The 19,941-nt window shown below is 40.7% G+C and overlaps 1 protein-coding gene across 4 annotated transcripts in view; it reads right to left on the bottom strand.

The window, feature by feature from the left end:
* Positions 1-19,941, bottom strand: part of LOC104589683 (P-loop containing nucleoside triphosphate hydrolases superfamily protein) — a 64,159-nt gene that overhangs the window by 21,896 nt on the left and 22,322 nt on the right. For all 4 annotated transcript variants that reach the window (XM_010248080.3, XM_010248084.3, XM_088893079.1 and 1 more), the window contains one exon: positions 2-98. In XM_010248080.3, coding sequence (XP_010246382.1) covers positions 2-98 — 97 coding nt within the window. The remainder of the gene's footprint in view (position 1; positions 99-19,941) is intronic.

Genomic DNA, 19,941 nt, shown 5'->3' with positions numbered 1-19,941 from the left:
CCTGTCAAAGCTAGCTTTAAGCCTGTCTCTATATCTGGGATACTTGGGACTAATATACCAGGTGTATCCAGAACATATATGCTCGGTTGGTGTGCAATCTGAAAATTAATTGTTAGTTACACATAAAGGAAAGAAGCATAATATACTAAACGTAGCCTCAAAAGAAAGAGAAGCTAACAAATTGACAATGAACCACAAAGGAAGAAACTAAGTTCAACAGAATATAAGTTCCAGTTGCTCCACATTGTTATTTTGTCAGGTGCCACTGGTATGTACTTGGTTGGGGCAAAGGACAATAAATCATAGAATCAGAAAGCACTATAACTGGTCCAATCTACCACTGGCATGTTGGCATACCTAATGCAACAAAAAAAGGAGATGATTTTGAAACTACCATGTTTGCAGCTCTTCGATGCAACCTAATGAGGGGTAATTTGGTCCTCCCAATCATATAGCGACACGTGGCCTTCGGATGACACCTCAGTGCTGAGTAAGTGAATCATCTCGGCAAGTTAGCTCAAAGCACCTCATCCAAGCCGACTTCCACCTCGGCAAGGCCGAACTAGTAGACCCCGTAAGATTACGGCGACCTGTCCTAGGAGCCTGTCGAGCTGTAGGAGTCCAAGGCGACCTACAAGGAAGAGCTCGCTAGCCACTCCTTGCAATACGCTACCAAGCCGAGATCCCCGAAGCGCTGATATCTCAACAGTTAGACCGGCCTACCGCATCGCACACCTCGGGGTTACTCGAGTAGATCATAACCCCCATGCAGATCTCGCAACCGGCACATTAACGCGTTTAACCAAGCAGAAATAGTTCCGCAAGAAACTCAAGCCCGTTACAAGAGGGTTCTGACCACTGGTACCTATATAAGGCACTCACTTCTACCTAAAAAGGTACGCGCGACTAAATACTATCTAGCTCTCTCAATCTCTCAAAGAATCCTCAAACAACTCCTGACTTAAGCATCGGAGTGCCCTCCCCAGGTAAAAGACACCTGGGCACTCTAATTCTCCTTCTCTGGCAGCACACTTCAGCTCGACCAACTTTCAACTCGGCCTTGACCAGGGAATATTTGAATCAGAGTCTGAGTCATTAGACATGAGAGAGCTTCCAGATTGCATGACATCACAACCCTTCCACTTCTAGAATCCCAAGAGCAACAACTACCCTACTTTCAAACCTTGTAGTAAAGGCAAAATCTCCACTTGATGGTAGTGATTTGAATGCATGAGACCTTAGTTAGATTGACCATAGGGTCCAAGATATTACAGAAGGGGCAAGGTCACTAGCAACTGGAACAAAAGGCTCATTTAGATGGACAATCCAACTTTAAATCAAACTCCTACTTCTAACAGGCTTCTAACAGAACTCAGTTCTTATCTCTAATAGATAAGTAAGAACAGAACTCCTACTTCTAACAGATTTCTAACAGAACTCAGTTCCTATCTCTAATAGATAAGTAAGAACAGAACTGGAATAAGTAATCTATTGGCAAGCTGGCAAGAAGAGCTGATGTGGCAAGATAAGCTGTTGTGTGGGCCCCCCTCTCTACTGCTGCCGACGGCGGTAATTCTTCCCACGAATGCATCCACAACACATGAAGTGTGTGTTTGTTTGAAACAATGAACCCGGACCATTTTCTAGTTATGCCCTGAACCTTGGAGACTGGTGGGCACTGGAAAGTTACACACAACCCCTAGACTCAATTATGGTGCTGCACTGGGTGTCGAATTGGGTATGTTGGGGCAGTCTGAGATATCTTGGACCCTGGTGGGCTCGGATGGATCCTGGGTATGTTGGGGCAGTCTGAGAATTCACTCGAGTGGGTGATCATAGCGGCAGATCAGTCCCTTTGTCGGACAAAGTGAATGATCGGGACTGCACTCTCTTTGATGGAAACCAAAATTGTCGACAGCCGATTTCAACTGTGTTTGAGATTTGTTTTGCAAAATATATTTATATGATAATATATATACTATGTTTTATGAAAAAGGGTTTGCAAAAGGTTTTAATTCCCAGGATCCATCCGAGTAGAGAATGCAACACTGCACCTTGCAACCAGGGGAGAGGTCCTTCCCTGTCGGGCAGTGTTTGATCATTAAGGGCTGAGAGGTTAAGTGTAAGAGAACATTGAGGGTTGTTTTACCTGATGGGCTATATCTTAAGTTCATTATCCTTGGGCTTCATAGGATGGCTGGACTCAAGGATCATTTGATGTAAATGTTGAGCCCATTAAGAGCCCATATTGATTGACTCAGGGGTTCACTGTGTTTGATAGTGAATTTGGCCAAACCTTTTCACCAAGGATGGGTCGAACCCATATGGGCTTATGTAAGGTCATTGTTGGGGTCCCACGCCATACAAAATGAACCTAAATGGGCCAACAACTACATAGGAACGTGAGCTACTTGCTTAATGGGCCTAAAGCCCATGATTAATTGGATTAATCAGGGTGTCACATGATAGCTTAAGCAGTCATGTGCCTTGGGCAAATCTGGGTATGGATAAGGGTATGGAGCACCCATTAAGATAAGAGGATAAGTGGTCCACTTAGAGAGTCCAAATCCAAATAAAGATGTGGATTAGGAAGCTCCTAATTCGATTAGGAGAGGTGCTACTTAAGGCTTATAAAAAAAGGATCGAGCTGCTCCAGTTACACATCTGCTCTCAGTTCTCTCTCTGCTCTTGCTGCCCCAGAAACCCTAATTCAACCTACACTTCTTGGACTGATCTTGATCAATTCCTCGTCTGATTTTTGCAAGAAAAATACAGAGAATTCGTGCCCACCTCCCTTGTTCGATCCAAGGAGTTGGATTGCAGTTTTGCTTAACCGGCTTCAATTCAAGCTGCGCCATCTTCAGTGGAAGTTGGTTTTGGGATTCAGTTTGGGCATGAACTACCACTTTGGGAGCTACATTTGTGGAATCTGTATCAAGTATTCTTCTCCCTTTTGGTTTCAGATCTGGTCTGATTTCGGTGCAAGAACGATCCTTGAAAAATGCAGTTTTTCTAAAACTGGGAATATGATTCCCAGAAGGTTGCAAGAAATTTTTGAAATTTTGCCTGACCATCTAACATGGTTCGGCCATCCATATGATGGATTTTACCTTCCTTTAAACATAGATTTAAAAATAAAATCACAAGATATTATGAAAAAAATTAAAAAAAAAAAACTTACCTATTTTTGCAACATTTTTCAAAACTTGAAAATCTTCAAAATCCTTGATGATTCACACTTGTTCCTTGTGTTTCTTTTTTTGCAAATCTAGAACTCTAGGAACGAAGTTTGGAGTTTTAAAGTCGTTTGGGGGTGAAAGAAGGCTTATTTCAAGGGAAAGAAACCTTCTTTCCCCCTTTTCTTTTTCATTTTTTGTCTATATCTTCTTCGTAGCATATATCGACACCCGATACGCTACTGAATCATGTATGGTTCAATATGGGTCCGATACGGTGGAAAAAAAGACAATACCACCTATTTGCCACCATATCTCATATTGAATTTCCAAAGATATGATATGATATGCCCTGTATTTGGTGTATCGTGTCAAAATTTTAAACCTTGGATAACAAGAAACAATTGCTTTGTGTGCCAAAGGGTAGGGAGAGAAAAGGATGGAAGCTACTCTCAAATAAGTTACAGGAGATCTTAGTTAAGATGGAAGAGGATCACGGTAAAAAAATAGAGCAGATTAGTAACAGAGTAAGGCACTAGCAATGAGAAAAGCTTGACCATCATGAGTTCAAACAAGAGCGATATGAAGAAAGGAGACTGTGAAAGCATAGCTCCACAAGTAATGGCAGCAAGTTTAACCAAAAGCATGGTTTCAAATGTCGCAAAATGTCGCTAATGTCACCCGACATATGTCGATGTCGAGGCTCACCGACATGAAAATGGATGGTAATATAAAAATTACATTATTTCGATCAACATTTCCTATATTTCATAAATGTCAGCCAAATCGGTCCAAATAACCAAAAAACATATATAGTTTTTCCTATTATGTCAATAGGATGTCGATAATGTCAACAATATGTCGACTAATGTACATTAAAAATATATTATATTAGTATATTACATTATTATAATACAGTATATTAATATAAATTATTCCATTAATAATTTCTATTTAATATTTCAAATAAAATATTTATAAAAAAGAATTAACAAAATATAAAAACAAAAGAATAAATTAATTACTTTATAATATAAAACATAAAATATTTTTCAAGTAATAAAATATTAACTAGTTAGTATTTTTTTAAATATTTATTAAAATCAGAAAATGTTTATTAAATTTTATAATAAACCATATTCTACATTTAATATAAAAAATCAGAATAAATTTATTAAATTTTATACTAAATCATAATTTATTATAAGTTTAGTATTAAAAATCATAATAATTTCATTAAGTTTTATACGAAATCAGAATTTATCATAATCTTAATACTACAAAAAGGAGAATCAGTTTATTAAATTTATAATAAAACATAATTTATTATAACTTTAATATTTAAAAAATCAGAATAAATGTATTTCTATTTACTAGCATCAAATTAATATATTAGAATTTATAATAAATCAGAATTAAAAATAAGAAAAGAAAATATCAGATAACCTTGTAAAAACATCAAAATGCATAATAAATCAGTAAATCGTCATTTACTAATTTGTTATTGATTTTAGTTTCTTAGCTTTATATAATGTTGGGAATGAGATAATAGTCTAGAAATATGTATTAATGCTTCTTTTATCATTTTACAAAATATCATTGCATATTTCCACATATTTCATAATATTTCCACAATGTCTCTAATTTTTACAACATTTCTCCTCGACATTTCTGACATTTCCGACATATGTCCTATATTTTGGTAAACAACATTTCCATCGACATCGACATTTTAAACCTTGACCAAAAGCCAGAAGCTGTCATTGGATGTGAAGAAAGGAGTTAGGGGACAAAGATATGTATTAATAGCAACACGATGAAACGTAAAAGATTGGAGGATATTATCGGGCACAATTAGTTGAAAAACTTAAGTTGCAGGCCTTTCCGATCCTTAGGACTTTGACAATAGAAAGATAGTGCTAGAGATTGAAGAAGATGAAGTAATTCCTTTGACAACTGAGATGGTGGAGACAATCGATGGTGTGGTCAACATGGAGAGCTGGCATGTCCTGTAACCAAAAGACTATTTCAAAAGAAAGTTTGTTACTAAAACTGGTGGATCTTCCTCTTATTTTATGGAAAGAAGACTTATTGGACAGGATTGTTAGAACTTTGGGAGTTCTCATAGCATACAATATCCTAGATCTACACACTGCAAGGCTTCAGGTTGTGGGGATGAAGGCAAACAACGTCCCTCGAGCCATTAATCTTCTCTCAGATGGCCTGTGGTGTAAGGTTTGGGAACTGATGGAAGGTGAGGCATCTCTGTGGAGTAGCTGCTCCAAGTTTGAAGACGACAGAATCTTGGAGGACTAGTTGACACGTGGAAGAAGGGGGTTGGGGGAGGAAAAAAGACAAGAGTTGGAAAATTGGAAACGAAACTGAAAAGCCTCAAATCGAGACCTCACCGATGGACCCATCGAATATGGAAATTAATTGAAAAGTTTTTAAACTCAGCAATAAAGGGGCAAGCTTTAAAACATTTGCAGAAGTTTTAAGAGAGGACACATCAGATCCTAGGTGGAGACAACATGTTGAGAAGGTTAATAAAATATAAGAAGAATGGGGATCAATGGGGGAGCACGAAGGGTCTGGGAAGAGATTTGGCTTATCTGAAGTGAACCAATTGAACCAGCGGTTCAAGACATGTCATTTGACTTTTCAAATAATCACGTCGAAGTATCAGAAGCAAGGGATGAAATCCAAGGCTTGTAACACCAACACTTAAGTTTGAGTCCAACAGGGAGTGTGATAGACCTTAAACTGGGTCTATCATCATCTTCATTCAAGGTTACCAAGCAAATTGAAAACCGGAAAGAAGGAAACAGTCTTATGTCACAAGTTTTTCAGTCCTCAGTGCAGAATAAAGACAGTTTTGTGTAGTGCACAACAAAATACTTTTACAGAGAGAAAGAGGCAACCCTTAATGAGAAGAACAAAGGGATCCAGCTGCGCCTAAATGAGAGGTTACCAGAAGAACAGTCTTTTGATGAGTGGGTTTGATGGTGGAAAAGGGGAAAGAAGGAGAGGTCCATCTGAGCAGTGATGGTGGTGTGACAGCAGTGGAGATGGTTGAAGATGTGGAGCAGATTGATGAGAAGAGAGATCAACCTAAGAAAGACGATAGAGTGCAAAAAGAAGATGAAAGGGTTTGCAAGGACGGAGCTGAAGAAGAATAAGTTGAAGTGGAAGGAGGAGAGAGAGAGTAAGAAAGGTGTTCCTGGAGAAGGAAAAGGATAGTACTGATTTAAGAGAGGAAGGGAAGAGTACGAAAGTAATGGTTTTATTGGGTCAAAAGTCTATACAAAAAAGGAATTTATAGAACAAAACCACTCGGAGAAGAAAATGAAGAGGAGAAAGATTTGGATTCAATTGAAGATGAAATTATGATAGATGAAACTCATGAAGTTGAAGGTTCTATCGGTATGGAAACAGTGATTAACAATGAGGTGGAGGTGAGCAAAACTCTGTGTTCTCTCTACCAATGCCTGCTATATAAAAATAGATAATGCCTTAGCACTGATTGGTATTTTAGGTAAATGGAAAATTGTCCACATGGTTGCATCTTTCTCATGGATACCTTGCTCTGCTGAACACTTGCTGATTCATTAGTTTGTGAAAGAGTTAACAGACAAGCAGTGGTGTGTGGTGGATATCCTTTGCAGTAAGGATAGAATATAGCAGAACTTTAGAAGTAGTTAGAGTAGATGGAAAAGAGTGAAGGTTTCTCACCGGTGGCAAGATGGAGAGAAATGGAAGTAGAAGCTAAGAAATTTAGATTTGAAGAAGAAAAAAACAATGGAAAATGGGCAGTTATAATCAGAGAAGAGAAAAGAACCACCACTTTTGTAGTTGTGGAAATGATTGGATGGCTTAAGGGATTCATGGATGGGACAATTTACTCCATTAGAAAACAGGGATAGAAGAGTTCAGTGGGATTTAAAGGTAAGAAGTATGAAGTTGAAATGAGGATAAATGTGAAAGGATGGTTTGTAGTGATAATGGACACCTTTGGTAATAACAGGAGACAGATGATATCGGTGTCGGAGGGTAGGAAAAGAAGAGAGTGGATAATGTTTGTGGCTGGGTTACAGGAGTTGTTGATGAAGATGGAAGAAAGACCAATACAAAGACAGAACATTGATCCAGAGATAAGCGCAAATCAGAACAGGGAGTTGAAGGAACAAAAACCAGAAGATTTAAATCTGCAAATAACTGTGATTAGCTTTACCAGGAGCCAGAAGATGCTTATAGACATGGAGAAAGGAGTTTGGACGAAGAGATTGGAATTAACAGCAAGAAAAAAAAATTATAGACTGGGAGATCTTGGAGGTGATTGTGGAAAATTTCAAGTTAAAGGCTCGTGTTAGCATTTAAGCCTTTCAATGATAGGAAGGCAAGCCTGTTTATCGAAGATGGAAATATTGATATCTCTACCATTGAAATGGTGGAGACTGCAGAAGCTAGGGTAATAGCAGATAGCATATGTTGTGTAACCAGAGGTTTATTTTTGAGGGAAGCCTTGTGCTACAATTAGTGGGACTTTCGTTCAATCTCTGGAACAAGAAGATTCTCGACAGATTAGTCCAATTTCTAGGTGGAGTTCTGGTAGACTATAACATTCATGGTCTCCATGCTGTGAGACTCAACTGGGGGGATTAAGCCTGAAGATGTGCTGAGATCCTTAAACTTGCTTGCAGATGGTGTCTGGTTCAAGGTCAGGATTCTGCTGGAAGCTGAAGCGTCTCTATGGAAGGAAGTCTTCAAAGGTTGAAGACGAAGGAATATTCAAAGATAGGGTGACACGTGGAGGTGAGAGATTATCTAGATAAGGGGAAGAAGCTTGTTGGCCAAGCCTCTAAGGAAATTGAAAAGTCTTGAATTGAAGGAATGGTATTTCCTAATAAAGAAGTTAATTCAAAATTATTTGAAAATACAGAACAAGTGGCAGTTTGCGGATGCAGAAGTCAAGGTATCTTGATAGGAAAGAGGCCCTTAGAACTATTTCAAAAGAAGAAAGAGAGGAAAGATGGAATCAAAAGAAAAAATTGGAAGAGATTTTACGAAAGGAGGAAATTTGTTGGAAGCAGTTTTTTCACTCTCTTGCAAATGGAAGGAGAAAGAAGAATTTAATCCTCAGTTGGAGGAGGGTCAAGTGGTAAGAGAGAATCAGGAGATTTCAAGGATTTTTGTATCACTTTAAGGTAATCTTCTCAAGCCCAAATGGAGTGGTGTCAAACTTGCCAGAGCTGGAAGGGATGTGCTTTCAGAGGAGCAATCTCTCTCTCTAGAAAGGAGGTTCTCCATGGATGAAATCAAGGAAGCAATTTTTTCAATGGATAGGTCTAAAGCCCTTGGGCCAGATAGATTCTCAATGGCCTTCTACCAAGAGTGTTGGGATATGCTGAAATCAAACATCTTGGAAGTCTTTAACGAATTTTTTTCCAAAGGGAAGGTTTCACTAGAGGTGTAAACTGAGCCATGCTGGGCCGGCACAACCCAGCCAGCCTGCAGCCTGTGCAAAGAGTGGGTCGTGTTGTGTCGGCATGCGGGCTGTTCTGGGCCGGGCCATGCTTCCCTCCCCTGGTATAGGTTGGGGGATTGGCCTAGCAAGGCTCACGGCCCAAGCCTGTCGTGCCGTGCTGTGAGCCTAGGCCCTGCTGATCCTGGGCCGAACCAGGCCATAAAGGCCTAGACTAACCTTTTTTTTTTTGCTAACTTCCCTTTTGGGCTTTGCCCACTTTGGGAACAAATTGAAAAAATAAAAAATCTAACAAAGAAATGAAAAAAAAAAACTTACCAACATACAAAATGGACAACAAATTGGAAAAAATAGGAATTTTATTTCATTTAAAATATAAAAAATTACAAATTGAAAATAAAAAGTTACATACTTACATTGTTGAAAAACAAACAAATAATTTAAGTAAAATTGAAAAAATTACTCCATCTCCTTGACATTAATCATCTACTTCATCAGGTTTTGTAGTGTTATGCCCTTCTTTGTCTTGTAATGTATCCTCAGCATCTAACAAATCTTTAAAGTATATGTCTTTTTCCTGTTTCTCATGGAAGAGCAAATGTCTGGCCAAGTGGCCAATACCACCCTTGCTACTAAAGCTAAAGTCAATCCAAATTTTTTGGCAAATGGCTCTTTTTCCCTTCCCCTCAACCTCCTCTAATTTAAATATTTTCTAGATCGGGCTAATTAACTTAACGTTGGGGAATTGGTTTTGGGAGGAGGAGCCAGCCATTTTTTTAATTCTAAAAATAAAAATTAATTTAATTGCACTTAACCAAATGGTCAGATTACCGATTCAGAATCTCAACTTGATTTCAACGATTGAAGCCTCTCAAAACCTCCTAGCTAAATTGCTAAGTGCCTAACTGCCTAAGTGTATGGCGGTATGACAGTATGAGATTGTATGAGAATTGAGAAGAGAGACTAAGAGAGTACAAGAATTCAAAAGAGAATTGTTGAATTGGTGTGATGAGAATGGTGGGCTGGTGTGGAGGATAGGGTTATTTTCAATTGCCCAAAATACCCTAAAAACTAGCCATGTTGTAGTTGTTGGGAGGGGTCTTTTGGTCATTGTAAAGCCGAAATACATAAATACCCCCCTATATAGCTATTTATAGACTTATTAGCTTATAGCTATTGATTAATGGGGTATTTCTGTAAAAAAACCCTAAAAAAGCTGAAACTAGCCATTTGGGGAGTCCCCCAACCAAGGGCCCCAACGGGTAGTTTTGTTGAACGGGCTGCCTCAACCCGTTGCAGGCCCATGGGTCGTGTTGTTCCGTGTGTCGTGCCACGTGTTGGGTCAGGCCAACAAGTGGGCTGCAGGCGGCACGGCACGCACAGCCATGTCGTGTCGTGCCAGCCCATGGACTTGAAACCCCCAGCCCAGCAAAGCCCAACAATCATGCCATGCCTGGCACAGCCTATGTGCCGTCATTGTAGGTTGTGTCGAGCCGGTCCAAAATCGTGTCAACGGGCAGCACGACCTAATTTATACCTCTAGGTTTCACCGGGAGTAAATGCAACATTTATCACTTTGATCCCAATGAAGAGGGAGACCAAAACTCCTAAAGATTTTAGGCCGATAAGCCTTATTGGGAGTGTTTACAAAATTATTTCAAAGGTCTTATCAAAAAGATTAAAAAAGGTGTTACCATTGATCAATTTCTCCTTTCCAAGGTGCTTTTGTGAAAGAAAGGCAAATTGTGGATCAAATCATGGTGGCCAATGAATGCGTCGTTGAAAAAAAGAAAGAGGTTGGAGGGTAGAAGTGCTAAACAGAATGGTGACAAAAGCTGATCTTCAAGGCCTTATTAGAGGTTGGAGGGTAGGTAGAAACAAGGTGGTTGTTACACATCTCTAATTCGCAAATGACACCATCTTTTTTTGTGAAGGAAATAATGAGGAAGTGGTGGCAAACTTGAAGGTGCTATTGAATAGTTTTGTGGAAGTGACCAAGCTGAGGATAAATTGGATTAAAAGTGGTATTGTAGGGGTCAATTTGGAGGAAGGAGAACTACTAAGATTTGCTAAGATATTGGAGTGTGAGACTAGAAGCTGGTCAATCAGTAGTTACCTAGGACTACCTTTAGGAGGAAACCCTAGGTCTATTGGGTTTTGGAAACTCGTCATAGAAAGGTTTGCTAGGAAACTAGCCCCGTGGAAGAGGAATTGTATCTCGTTGGGTGGAAGAATAACCTTGATTAGAGCCACACTAGCAAACCTCCCCACCTATTTCCTATCAACTTTTAGAATCCCTGCTAGGGTAGCAAGGTGGTTAGAGAAATACATGAGAATTTTCCTTTGGGATCCAGAGAGGAAAGAAATGACCATTTGATCAAGTGAGAGCAGGTTAGCAAACCTAAGGAACAATGAGGTTTAGGAATTGGAAACTTCTTAAAAAGGAACACAGCCCTACTAGGTAAGTGGCTTTGGAGATTTCCCTTTGAGAATGATAGACTATAGCACAAAGTGATTGAGAGTATTCATGGGGTGGATGGAAATGGTTGGGAGGAAAAAGTCGCCCCTCGTAGTACTTCAGCTTCTCCGTGGAAAGCAATTCATGAAATCTATCCTATTTTCCTCAATTCCACCTAATTCAATGTGTGTCAAGGTACTAAAGTTCGTTTCTGGAAAGACCTTTGGGTAGGGGAAACCTCAATGCCAAGAAAATACCGCAACTCCCATAAGTCTTTGATCTCAAATTCAGAACTAAGAAACTTCTTGAGAGCACTAACTTCTATATCACTGCCAGTAAACACAATATCATCTACATAAACAATAAGAAATGTCACCAATGTGCTTCTTCTCTTAACAAAGAGGGTGTGATGTGATTGAGTCTGAGTATAGCCAAACTGAACAAGAGCAGCCCTAAACATGTCAAACCAAGCATGTGTAGATTGTTTTAGGCCATAAAGTGATTTCTTCAATTTGCACACCTTACCTTGCATATCCTTGCCATATATAGTTATATACCAGGAGGAAGGGACATATATACCTCTTCAATGAGATCACACCATTCAAGAATGCATTCTTAACATCAAACTGATACAGAGGCCAATCATAGCTCACTGCTATGGATAAAATAACTCTCACCAAAGTCATTTTAGCAACTAGAGAAAAGGTCTCAACATAATCTATCCCATATACCTAGGTATATCCCTTAGCAACAAGATAAACCTTATACCTCTCAATTGACCCATCTACACGATACTTGATAGTGAAAACCCACTTTCACCCAACAAGTTCCTCCCCAGCTGGCAAGTCAACAATATCCCAGGTATTATTTTTATGAAGGGCTTCTGTTTCAATCCTCATGGCATCCCTCCATTCTGGTGTGGCTAAGGCTTCTGAAAAAGACTTTGAGATGGGTTGAGAGGAAATGGAAGCTAGAAAGGCATAGTAGGATAGGGACAACAAGCTGTAGAAAAGGTCTTTGGAAATACAATGAGTTGTACATTTCCTCTTACCTTTTCTCAAAGCAATGGGTAGGTCAAGGTCTAAAAACGATAGTGCTAGTAGAAGAGGTGATGGACATGTCCTCTCTTCGGTAATTGGAAGCGCTTGAGACTCAACTAGAGTTGTGGAATCAACCTGTGTTTGCCTTAGCCTTTGTCGCTAGTACCACCTCTAGATAGGATGAGTGGTAAAAACTGGAGGACTAGCAGGAAGAGGGGGAGGAACAAGAATGGAAGACCTCAAAGGAGAGGATCCCTCCACGGGAATGGGAGTAACTGTGGAGGGCTCGATACAAACTCAACTAGAGTTGGCAAAGGAAGGGATGAAGAAAACAACTCAAGGAGAGGATCCCTCTCCCTCAAAAGAACAACTATAAAAAGGAACTGGCTCTAAAAAGGTGACATCCATGGAAACAAACCGGGTGCCGCTAATGAGATCAAAACAATAGTACCCTTTCTATGTGGAGGCATAACCAAGGAAGATACACTTCTAAGCCTTGGGGTCAAACTTATGTCTCTTAGAATTGGGAATGTGGATATAACAATTGCAACCAAAGACCCGTAGAGGAATGGAGAAAATCTCAACACCAGGAGAGAGGACTCCGAAAGGAGATTTTAACCCCAAGACTCAAGAAGTCATGCGGTTAATAAGGTAGGTAGATGTTAAAACTGCATCACCCTAAAACTTCATAGGAACATGGGTAGCAAAAAGAATGCTCCTTGCAACTTCCATAATATTTTTGTTTTTCCTCTCCACTACTCCATTTTGTTGTGGAGTGCAAGTACAAGAACTCTGATGAACAACCCTAAACTTCTCAAGATAGGAGGTAAGGTCCTTCTTAAAATATTTCTTAGCATTGTACAATCGGAATATTTTGTTGCACGCGTTAAACCGAGTATGTGTTCATGGAACTGTTGCACAAGTTTAGGCACTTCAGCACTAGAGGGCCTAAGGTAAATCCAAGTATATCGCGAAAAATCATCAATAAACAGGATGAAATATCTATAGCCATGCATACACGATAAATGGTAAGGCCCCCACACATCAAAGTGAACAATATTAAAAGGAATAGTCGATCTTTTATTACTTGAAGGATAAGTGTTCTTACAATGCTTTGAGAACTCAACAGACTCACAATGTAGACTCAATATAGATTGATTCCTTTAAATAACTCTAGAAACAATTGACTCAATGAAAAAAGAGACAAATGACCCAAACGGCTATAACATAACATAATACGACTATTGGATCTGAAACAAATGTAGTTCTAGCGAAGACCTCCTCACCACATAAGACCTAGTCGCCTCTTCGGCATGGGCAAGATCAAGGAGAGTGAACTGCGAGTCGCTCCCAGAGCCTAAGGGCCAAAATACTGAACTAGCGAAAACCTCCTCACCACATAAGACCCAGTCACCTCTTCAACATTGGCAAGATCAAGGAGAGTGGATTGTGAATCGCTCCCAAAGCCTAAGGGCCAAAATACCAAACTAGCGAAGACCTCCTCACCACATAAGACCCAGTCGCCTCTTCGGCATGGGCAAAATCAAGGAGAGGACTGCGAGTCGCTCCCAGTGAAGGGATGAGAGATCCATCGTATGGACGCCCAAATCTTGTGGAATAAAGGGGCGAATTTCAAAATTTTTCTCTCCCTTTCAATTGGGAATCGCATTCCCTATTTAGAAAATCATATTTTCAAAGATCAATCTTGAACCATAAACTGAACCAGATCAGAACCAAAAGGAGTAGGAGAAGATTATACCTGATACAGAGAAAAAGTATCTCCCAACGAAGGTGTTCATGCCCAATGAAGGATCCAAAGACTACTCCCACTGAAGATGGCACAATGCAAGATGGAGCAAAATCAGCAGTATTCTTCTCCAAGAATTTTGTCCTTCGCAAGAAATAGTAGGATAGCACGTGAGCACAGCTTCCTATCAATTCTTTCTCAAAGAGCTGATGTCAAGATCGAACCTTGACTTCTCCCACAACTGGAGATCGAACTGGATGTCTGGCGGCTGCAGGAAGGAGGCGGCAAGAAAGATCTTTGCAGGGATTGCAGAAATCTTTCTTCTATGATTTCAGCACTGAAGAGGATCTGATTATCTGATGATTCTAAAGGCTGCTGCCCCCTCCTTTTTGTAAACCCAAAGGATCAGTTCCTAATCCAATTAGGAGCTGCTTATCCAAATCATATTTGGATCAGACCTCTCTTTAGGTGATAAGGATAAACCCTTATCTTATCTGTAGATTAGATCAGCCTTCTCCTAATCTCATTAGGAGGTTTCTAGATCTAAATCATATTCAGATCTGGACTCTCTGAGTGGATAGGGTTAAGACCCTATCCTATCTGCTGATCCATCTCAGAATTCGCCCATATTTAACTTATTAAATAAGTTCAGTTCGAAATGGGCTTTAGGCCCATTAAGCTTATGTGCTCACTTAACCTTCCTAACTGCTGCCCAATTGGGCTTCCTTGTATAGCGTGGGACCCAAGCATTGATCTACACATCAGCCACATGGATTCGGCTCAGTCTTTGTTACAAGGCCTGGCCGAATACACTGTCATGGACAGTGCACCCCCTGAAACCCATCAAATGGGCTCTATGGGCCCAACACTTACCCTAAGTGGTCCCTCGGCCAAGCCACCTTGTAACACCCAGGGACTATGGAAAGATGCAAGATTAGCCCATCAGGTATTATCCTCAATGGTCTTACACTTAACCTCTCAGTCCTTAATGATCATACACTGCCCGACAAGAGAGGACCTCTCCCTCGACTGCAAGGAACAGTGTTGCACTCTCTACTTATATGGATCCCGGGAATTAAAACCTTTTGCAAACATTTTAGAAACAATAATGTATATATACTTTTATATCTCATATAAAATATACTTTGCAAAACAAATCTCAACGATTGAAATCGGCTGCCGGCAGTCTTGGTTTCCATCAGTGAGAGTGCATCCCCGATCATAACCTTTGTCCGACAAAGGGGCTGATCCTGTCACTATGATCACCCACTCAGATGAATTCTCAGATTGTCCCAACATACCCAGGTTTTGACCCCCGCTAAGGATCTCACTGATTGGTACATCAAAGACAGCCCAATCCGACACCTAGTGCAGTATCATAATCGAGTCTAGGGGTCGGGTGTAACTTTCCAATTTTGCTCATTAATCTCCAAGGTCCAGAGCAATACTGGAAATTTGGTCCAGTTCAAAGATTCAATTTATCCTACACGGTATGTGCCTAAGGTCTCACCCTAGCAGCTGAGACAGGCTACCCCAACCAACTTGGTGGCACAACAGTGTCAGCCTTATCAGGATAGGTCTTCCCAGACCAACCCACTGGCTATGAACATTCTAAACTAACACGAGTCTCATTAATTGTCCAGTTTAAGGGTATTACACAGAAACATACCAAGGGAACATGAATCAAATATGCACTTTTATTCATTTACAATAAACTCATAAAGTACATCATTCTGATTGAAGCTAAGGGCATACAAAATTGTCCAACACCCAGAGCCTAAGGGCCAAAATACCGAACTAGCGCCTAAGTCCTAGTCGCCTCTTCGGCATGGGCAAAATCAAGGAGCGGACTGCGAGTCGCTCCTGGAGCCTAAGGGCCAAAATACCGAACTAGCGAAGACCTCCTCACCACATAAGACCCAGTCGCCTTTTCGGCATGGGCAAAATCAAGGAGAGTGGACTACGAATCGCTCCCAGAGCCTAAGGGCTAAAATACCACATAAGACCCAGTCGCCTCTTCGGCATGGGCAAGATCAAGGAGTGGACTACGAGTCACTCCCAGAGCCTAAGGGCCAAAATACCGAACTAGCGAAGACCTCCTCAACACATAAGACCCAGCCGCCTCTTCGGCATGGGCAAAATCAAGGAGCAGACTACGAGTCGCTCCCAGAGCCTAAGGAATTGAATCGACGCTTACAAGCTCCTCGAATTATTCATTCCGGGCCAAAAGGAGAAATCTACTCCCTTCGCCGAGTTACTTTCAGCTCGGAAGTGGGGGGGAAATGATGAGGGCAGATTTGGCCCTCCAATGATATTGTGACACATGGCACCTCGGAACAACTGGGTGACACCCGGAACCACTTAGGCAACAACTTAGCCAAGATGATGGTGTCCCGAACTGGCGACCTGGCACTGGCGCCGACCTGGCGACCTGGCACTAACGCCGGCCTGGCGACCAGCCTTTATGCCGAACTAGCGACCTAACTAGTAGGATAACTGCTCAGCTTGACATGCCAAGTCCACAACGGATCGAGCTCGGATAACCAGACCACCTTAGGACAAGTCTACCTCGGTGCAAGGTCACATCAGGACCACCTCGGTCCCAAGGCACTTCGGCATTCATATCAGGTCGGATCTAAAGAGCACGAGCTCAGGCAATGCTGACCGACCACCGCTTGGCAACCCCGGGGATCTCGCCACCGTACTCCGCGTCTTACGAGATCATACCTTGTAATGGCTAATATTATCTCCCCACTCCCTGATTCAGGCGGAAATGGTCAGCCTTACCGATTGGTAGCGTTTTCCCCAACTAACATGGAAACGGATCCTGTCGCAGCGAGAATTCTAGAACTCTACCGAACCCGCAAGGACTCCAATATATAAGGGCTTCACCCCCCGGGGGTGAAGAGAGGCGTAATCTCAGCTCTCTAGCTCTCTCACAATCTAATATCATTTTCAGCTCGCAACCAAGTGCTAACTTAAGCATCGGAGCGACCCCGCCGGGTAAACAACCCCGGGTTCTCTGGTTCATCTCTTGCAGGTTCATCGAGCCCGTCATCACTGGTAGTCAGATCATCTCCTGTAGGGAGTAGCCGGATTGCGCTACATCAAGAGCCAACAGCAAGGGATATCTTCGCCAGAAAGGAGTTGGTAAGAGGTGAATAACTGTGAAACACTAATCATATGGTCAAAAGCACCAGAATCAATTTACCAAGGGGTTTTATGAGTACCTGAGACAGAAACATGATGTGTAGTGGCACGAATACCTGAGTAAGCATATGTAGAGGAAGGAACAATCTCTGAAGGAGTTGTAGCAATGGACTCCAAATGACTAATTATTCGGCCATACTTCTTATATTCAACACTGGCGACTACAAACTATTCTCCCACTGACTTCTCTACACCTTATCCTTGTTCACCTTGTGAAGAGGTGGCTACATTTGCATTTCCACCTTTTTCCACCATTTTCTTTCTTGAGTCTGGCAAGAATGAGCTCTAGATGCAACTTCCAACAGGTGTCTTTACTGTGTTTAGGCTTCTTGCAGTATTCACAAATAATATATTTCTTCCTAGTGTTAACCTTCGGCTTCATCCTGGCATTGGCATAGTGATCAACCTGTTGCTCGACAAACTAAACCTGTCTTCCGCTATCCTCACCGCTCACCATAGCATATGCTTGAGACAAAGTCACCTCATCCTTTACTAAAACATACTACCTCACAATATCATACTCTCAGTTGAGTCCGATGAGGAACTCAAAGACCCGATTTCTCTCCACCAACTTCCTATATGTTTCTGCATTCTTTGTGCAACCCCAAACAACAGTCTCCATCAAATCAATCTCTTGCCAAAGAGATTTCAGCATAGAAAAGTAAACAGCTAAGGGCTTCTCCCCCTATCTTAGATTATTCACATCATCCACAAGTAATGCTAACTAACGTGTGGTTGCATAGAATTCACTAACCAACCCACTACTGCGTAGTTTTCCTGCATCCACCTTTCATAGGTAGGATCATCCTCCTCTGGTTTCTTCTTGCTCCGGGTAATGTAACTTCATTTTCCTCTACTACACACATGTATCTTAATAGATTGAGACCAAGCTAAATAATTGGTCCCATCTAACTTCACAATAGTCACAGCCCCAAAAAGATTCTCTACTGACCCCCCATGTCTAAACCTAGAATATGTGGAATATTTGGTCTCTCCTCTAGTTTGCTCCATTGAGTGAATGAATGCAAATGAAAATCAAATTACAGTTTTACTAGGCTAGATTTACTGTTCTAAGCAAAGAACAACCCTTCAACCTCCCAAAAATAGGGTTTCACAAGACTCAGCAGGATGGGGAGAAAGAAAGAAACTTCAACTGCTCCTACCAGAGGTTCTAGGACTCAATTCAACCAAAACCACCCTCAATAGAAATCAAAAGGCTTACCTCTAATCCCCAAGCACCTAGTTCAAACTATCTCTACGACCTGTAACAAGATTTCTCCAGTTATTTTAGGTTTTCAAGAAAAATCTCCAAGAGCCTGCTTTGGGCTTCAATTAAGGATGAAAACCTCCACAAAAACTCTCCAAAAGCCCCCCTAACTGGCTGCATAAGTTGCTGATTGATCAACCAGTCAATTCTCCATACACACTGTGTATGGGCAAAGAAAAGAGAAAGAAGTTGAAAGTGAGAACCTACTCTGATACCAAGTTGAGAAATACACTTGTAGTAATTCAAAAAATATAGGAAAAGAAAGAAAGGAAGAGAGAAGAAAGTGGTTTCAGCAGTAGGTCGTGGAAGAAGAGAAGGGAAGAGAGAAAAGAAGAGTTCGAACCTCTCTCTCTAGCCCCCTTGATCTCTTTTATTAACTTAATTCTAAAATTAAGGGATTGTTCGTTTCCTCTTAACTCTTATCTCTTAAGATGAATCTTTTAATTTTAAGAGAAAATTGGGTGTTTGTTTCCTCTTATCTCTTATTTCTTAAAGTGCAACCATACAACTTTTTGTTTTCCAATGATATCCCCAAAAAGACAAACAAAAACTCTCATATATAGGGTCAAAATGGATATTTGATCATTTTCAGAATTTAGAATTCAGAATTCAGAATTCAGAACAACATTCTCTGCATTCAGAGTTCAGAGGGAAGAAAAATTCACCAATATCAATATACCTCTTAATATAATTATTGCACTTTCAGATGTCAGACTTCAAAGCAAACAAACAGACCCTAAGTACAATTACTTGAATGCCCTTAATGGGGTGGCCAGCACTAAAGAAATAATTAAAGAAAACAAAAAGAAAGCCCATAACCAACAAACATAACCTTAAATGCTACTGAAAAAAGAAATAAAAAACACTAAGGCCCATTCGGCCCATTTTCACTACAAAAACCTCACTAGTGGGGACAGTTTTGTCCAACCAAGCGTGCAGGGAAGAACAATAGCGCCTTCAGTTCTAGCTGCTACCTCCTCTTTTCACTCAGTCTCAGGTACTATTGTCCTTTCGATTTCAGATACTAACTCCTGCTTTGTGTCTACTAGTCCTTCACCAGGTTCCCAAACAGTTGTTGGGTTGCAAGCCCCTAAAAACACTGCCTATATCACCTATAGGAGGGAAGGAATTGAGGATGGAAAAGGGAAGAAAATAATGGTAGAAGAGAAGGAAGGATTAAGAACTTGGCAGTTAATGGAAGGTTTTTTTAAGGAGTTGAAAAGGAAAGAAACTGAAGGAGATACTTGTTTAAAAGAAAAGGAGGAAGGAAACAATATGAGAGAGAAGGAGGAGGATAAGGGGGAAAACAGTTTAAAAGTGACAAAGAAGGAAAATGGAGATAACAATAATGAGGAAACAATGGAAAATTTTGTTGGGAAACTTGGGTATAAGGTGAAGGACCCGAATGACTTGAGGACTTACTTGAGAAAGTATAAGGAGGAAGGAAAGGTTAAGAAGAAGAAATTGAGTGAAGTAGAGAGATTAAGGTGAAGAGTAAATTGAGTGAAGTAGAGAGATTAAGGTTGGATGTAGAAGGGGACAAGGAATTTAGTGGGGGAAG

Source organism: Nelumbo nucifera, chromosome 8 (assembly GCF_055504915.1).
Source record: "Nelumbo nucifera cultivar China Antique chromosome 8, China Antique-T2T, whole genome shotgun sequence".
NCBI classification, from domain to species: domain Eukaryota; kingdom Viridiplantae; phylum Streptophyta; class Magnoliopsida; order Proteales; family Nelumbonaceae; genus Nelumbo; species Nelumbo nucifera.
The sequence above is the reverse complement of the archived record's forward strand: the minus strand, read 5'-3'. Positions and strand labels throughout refer to the sequence as shown.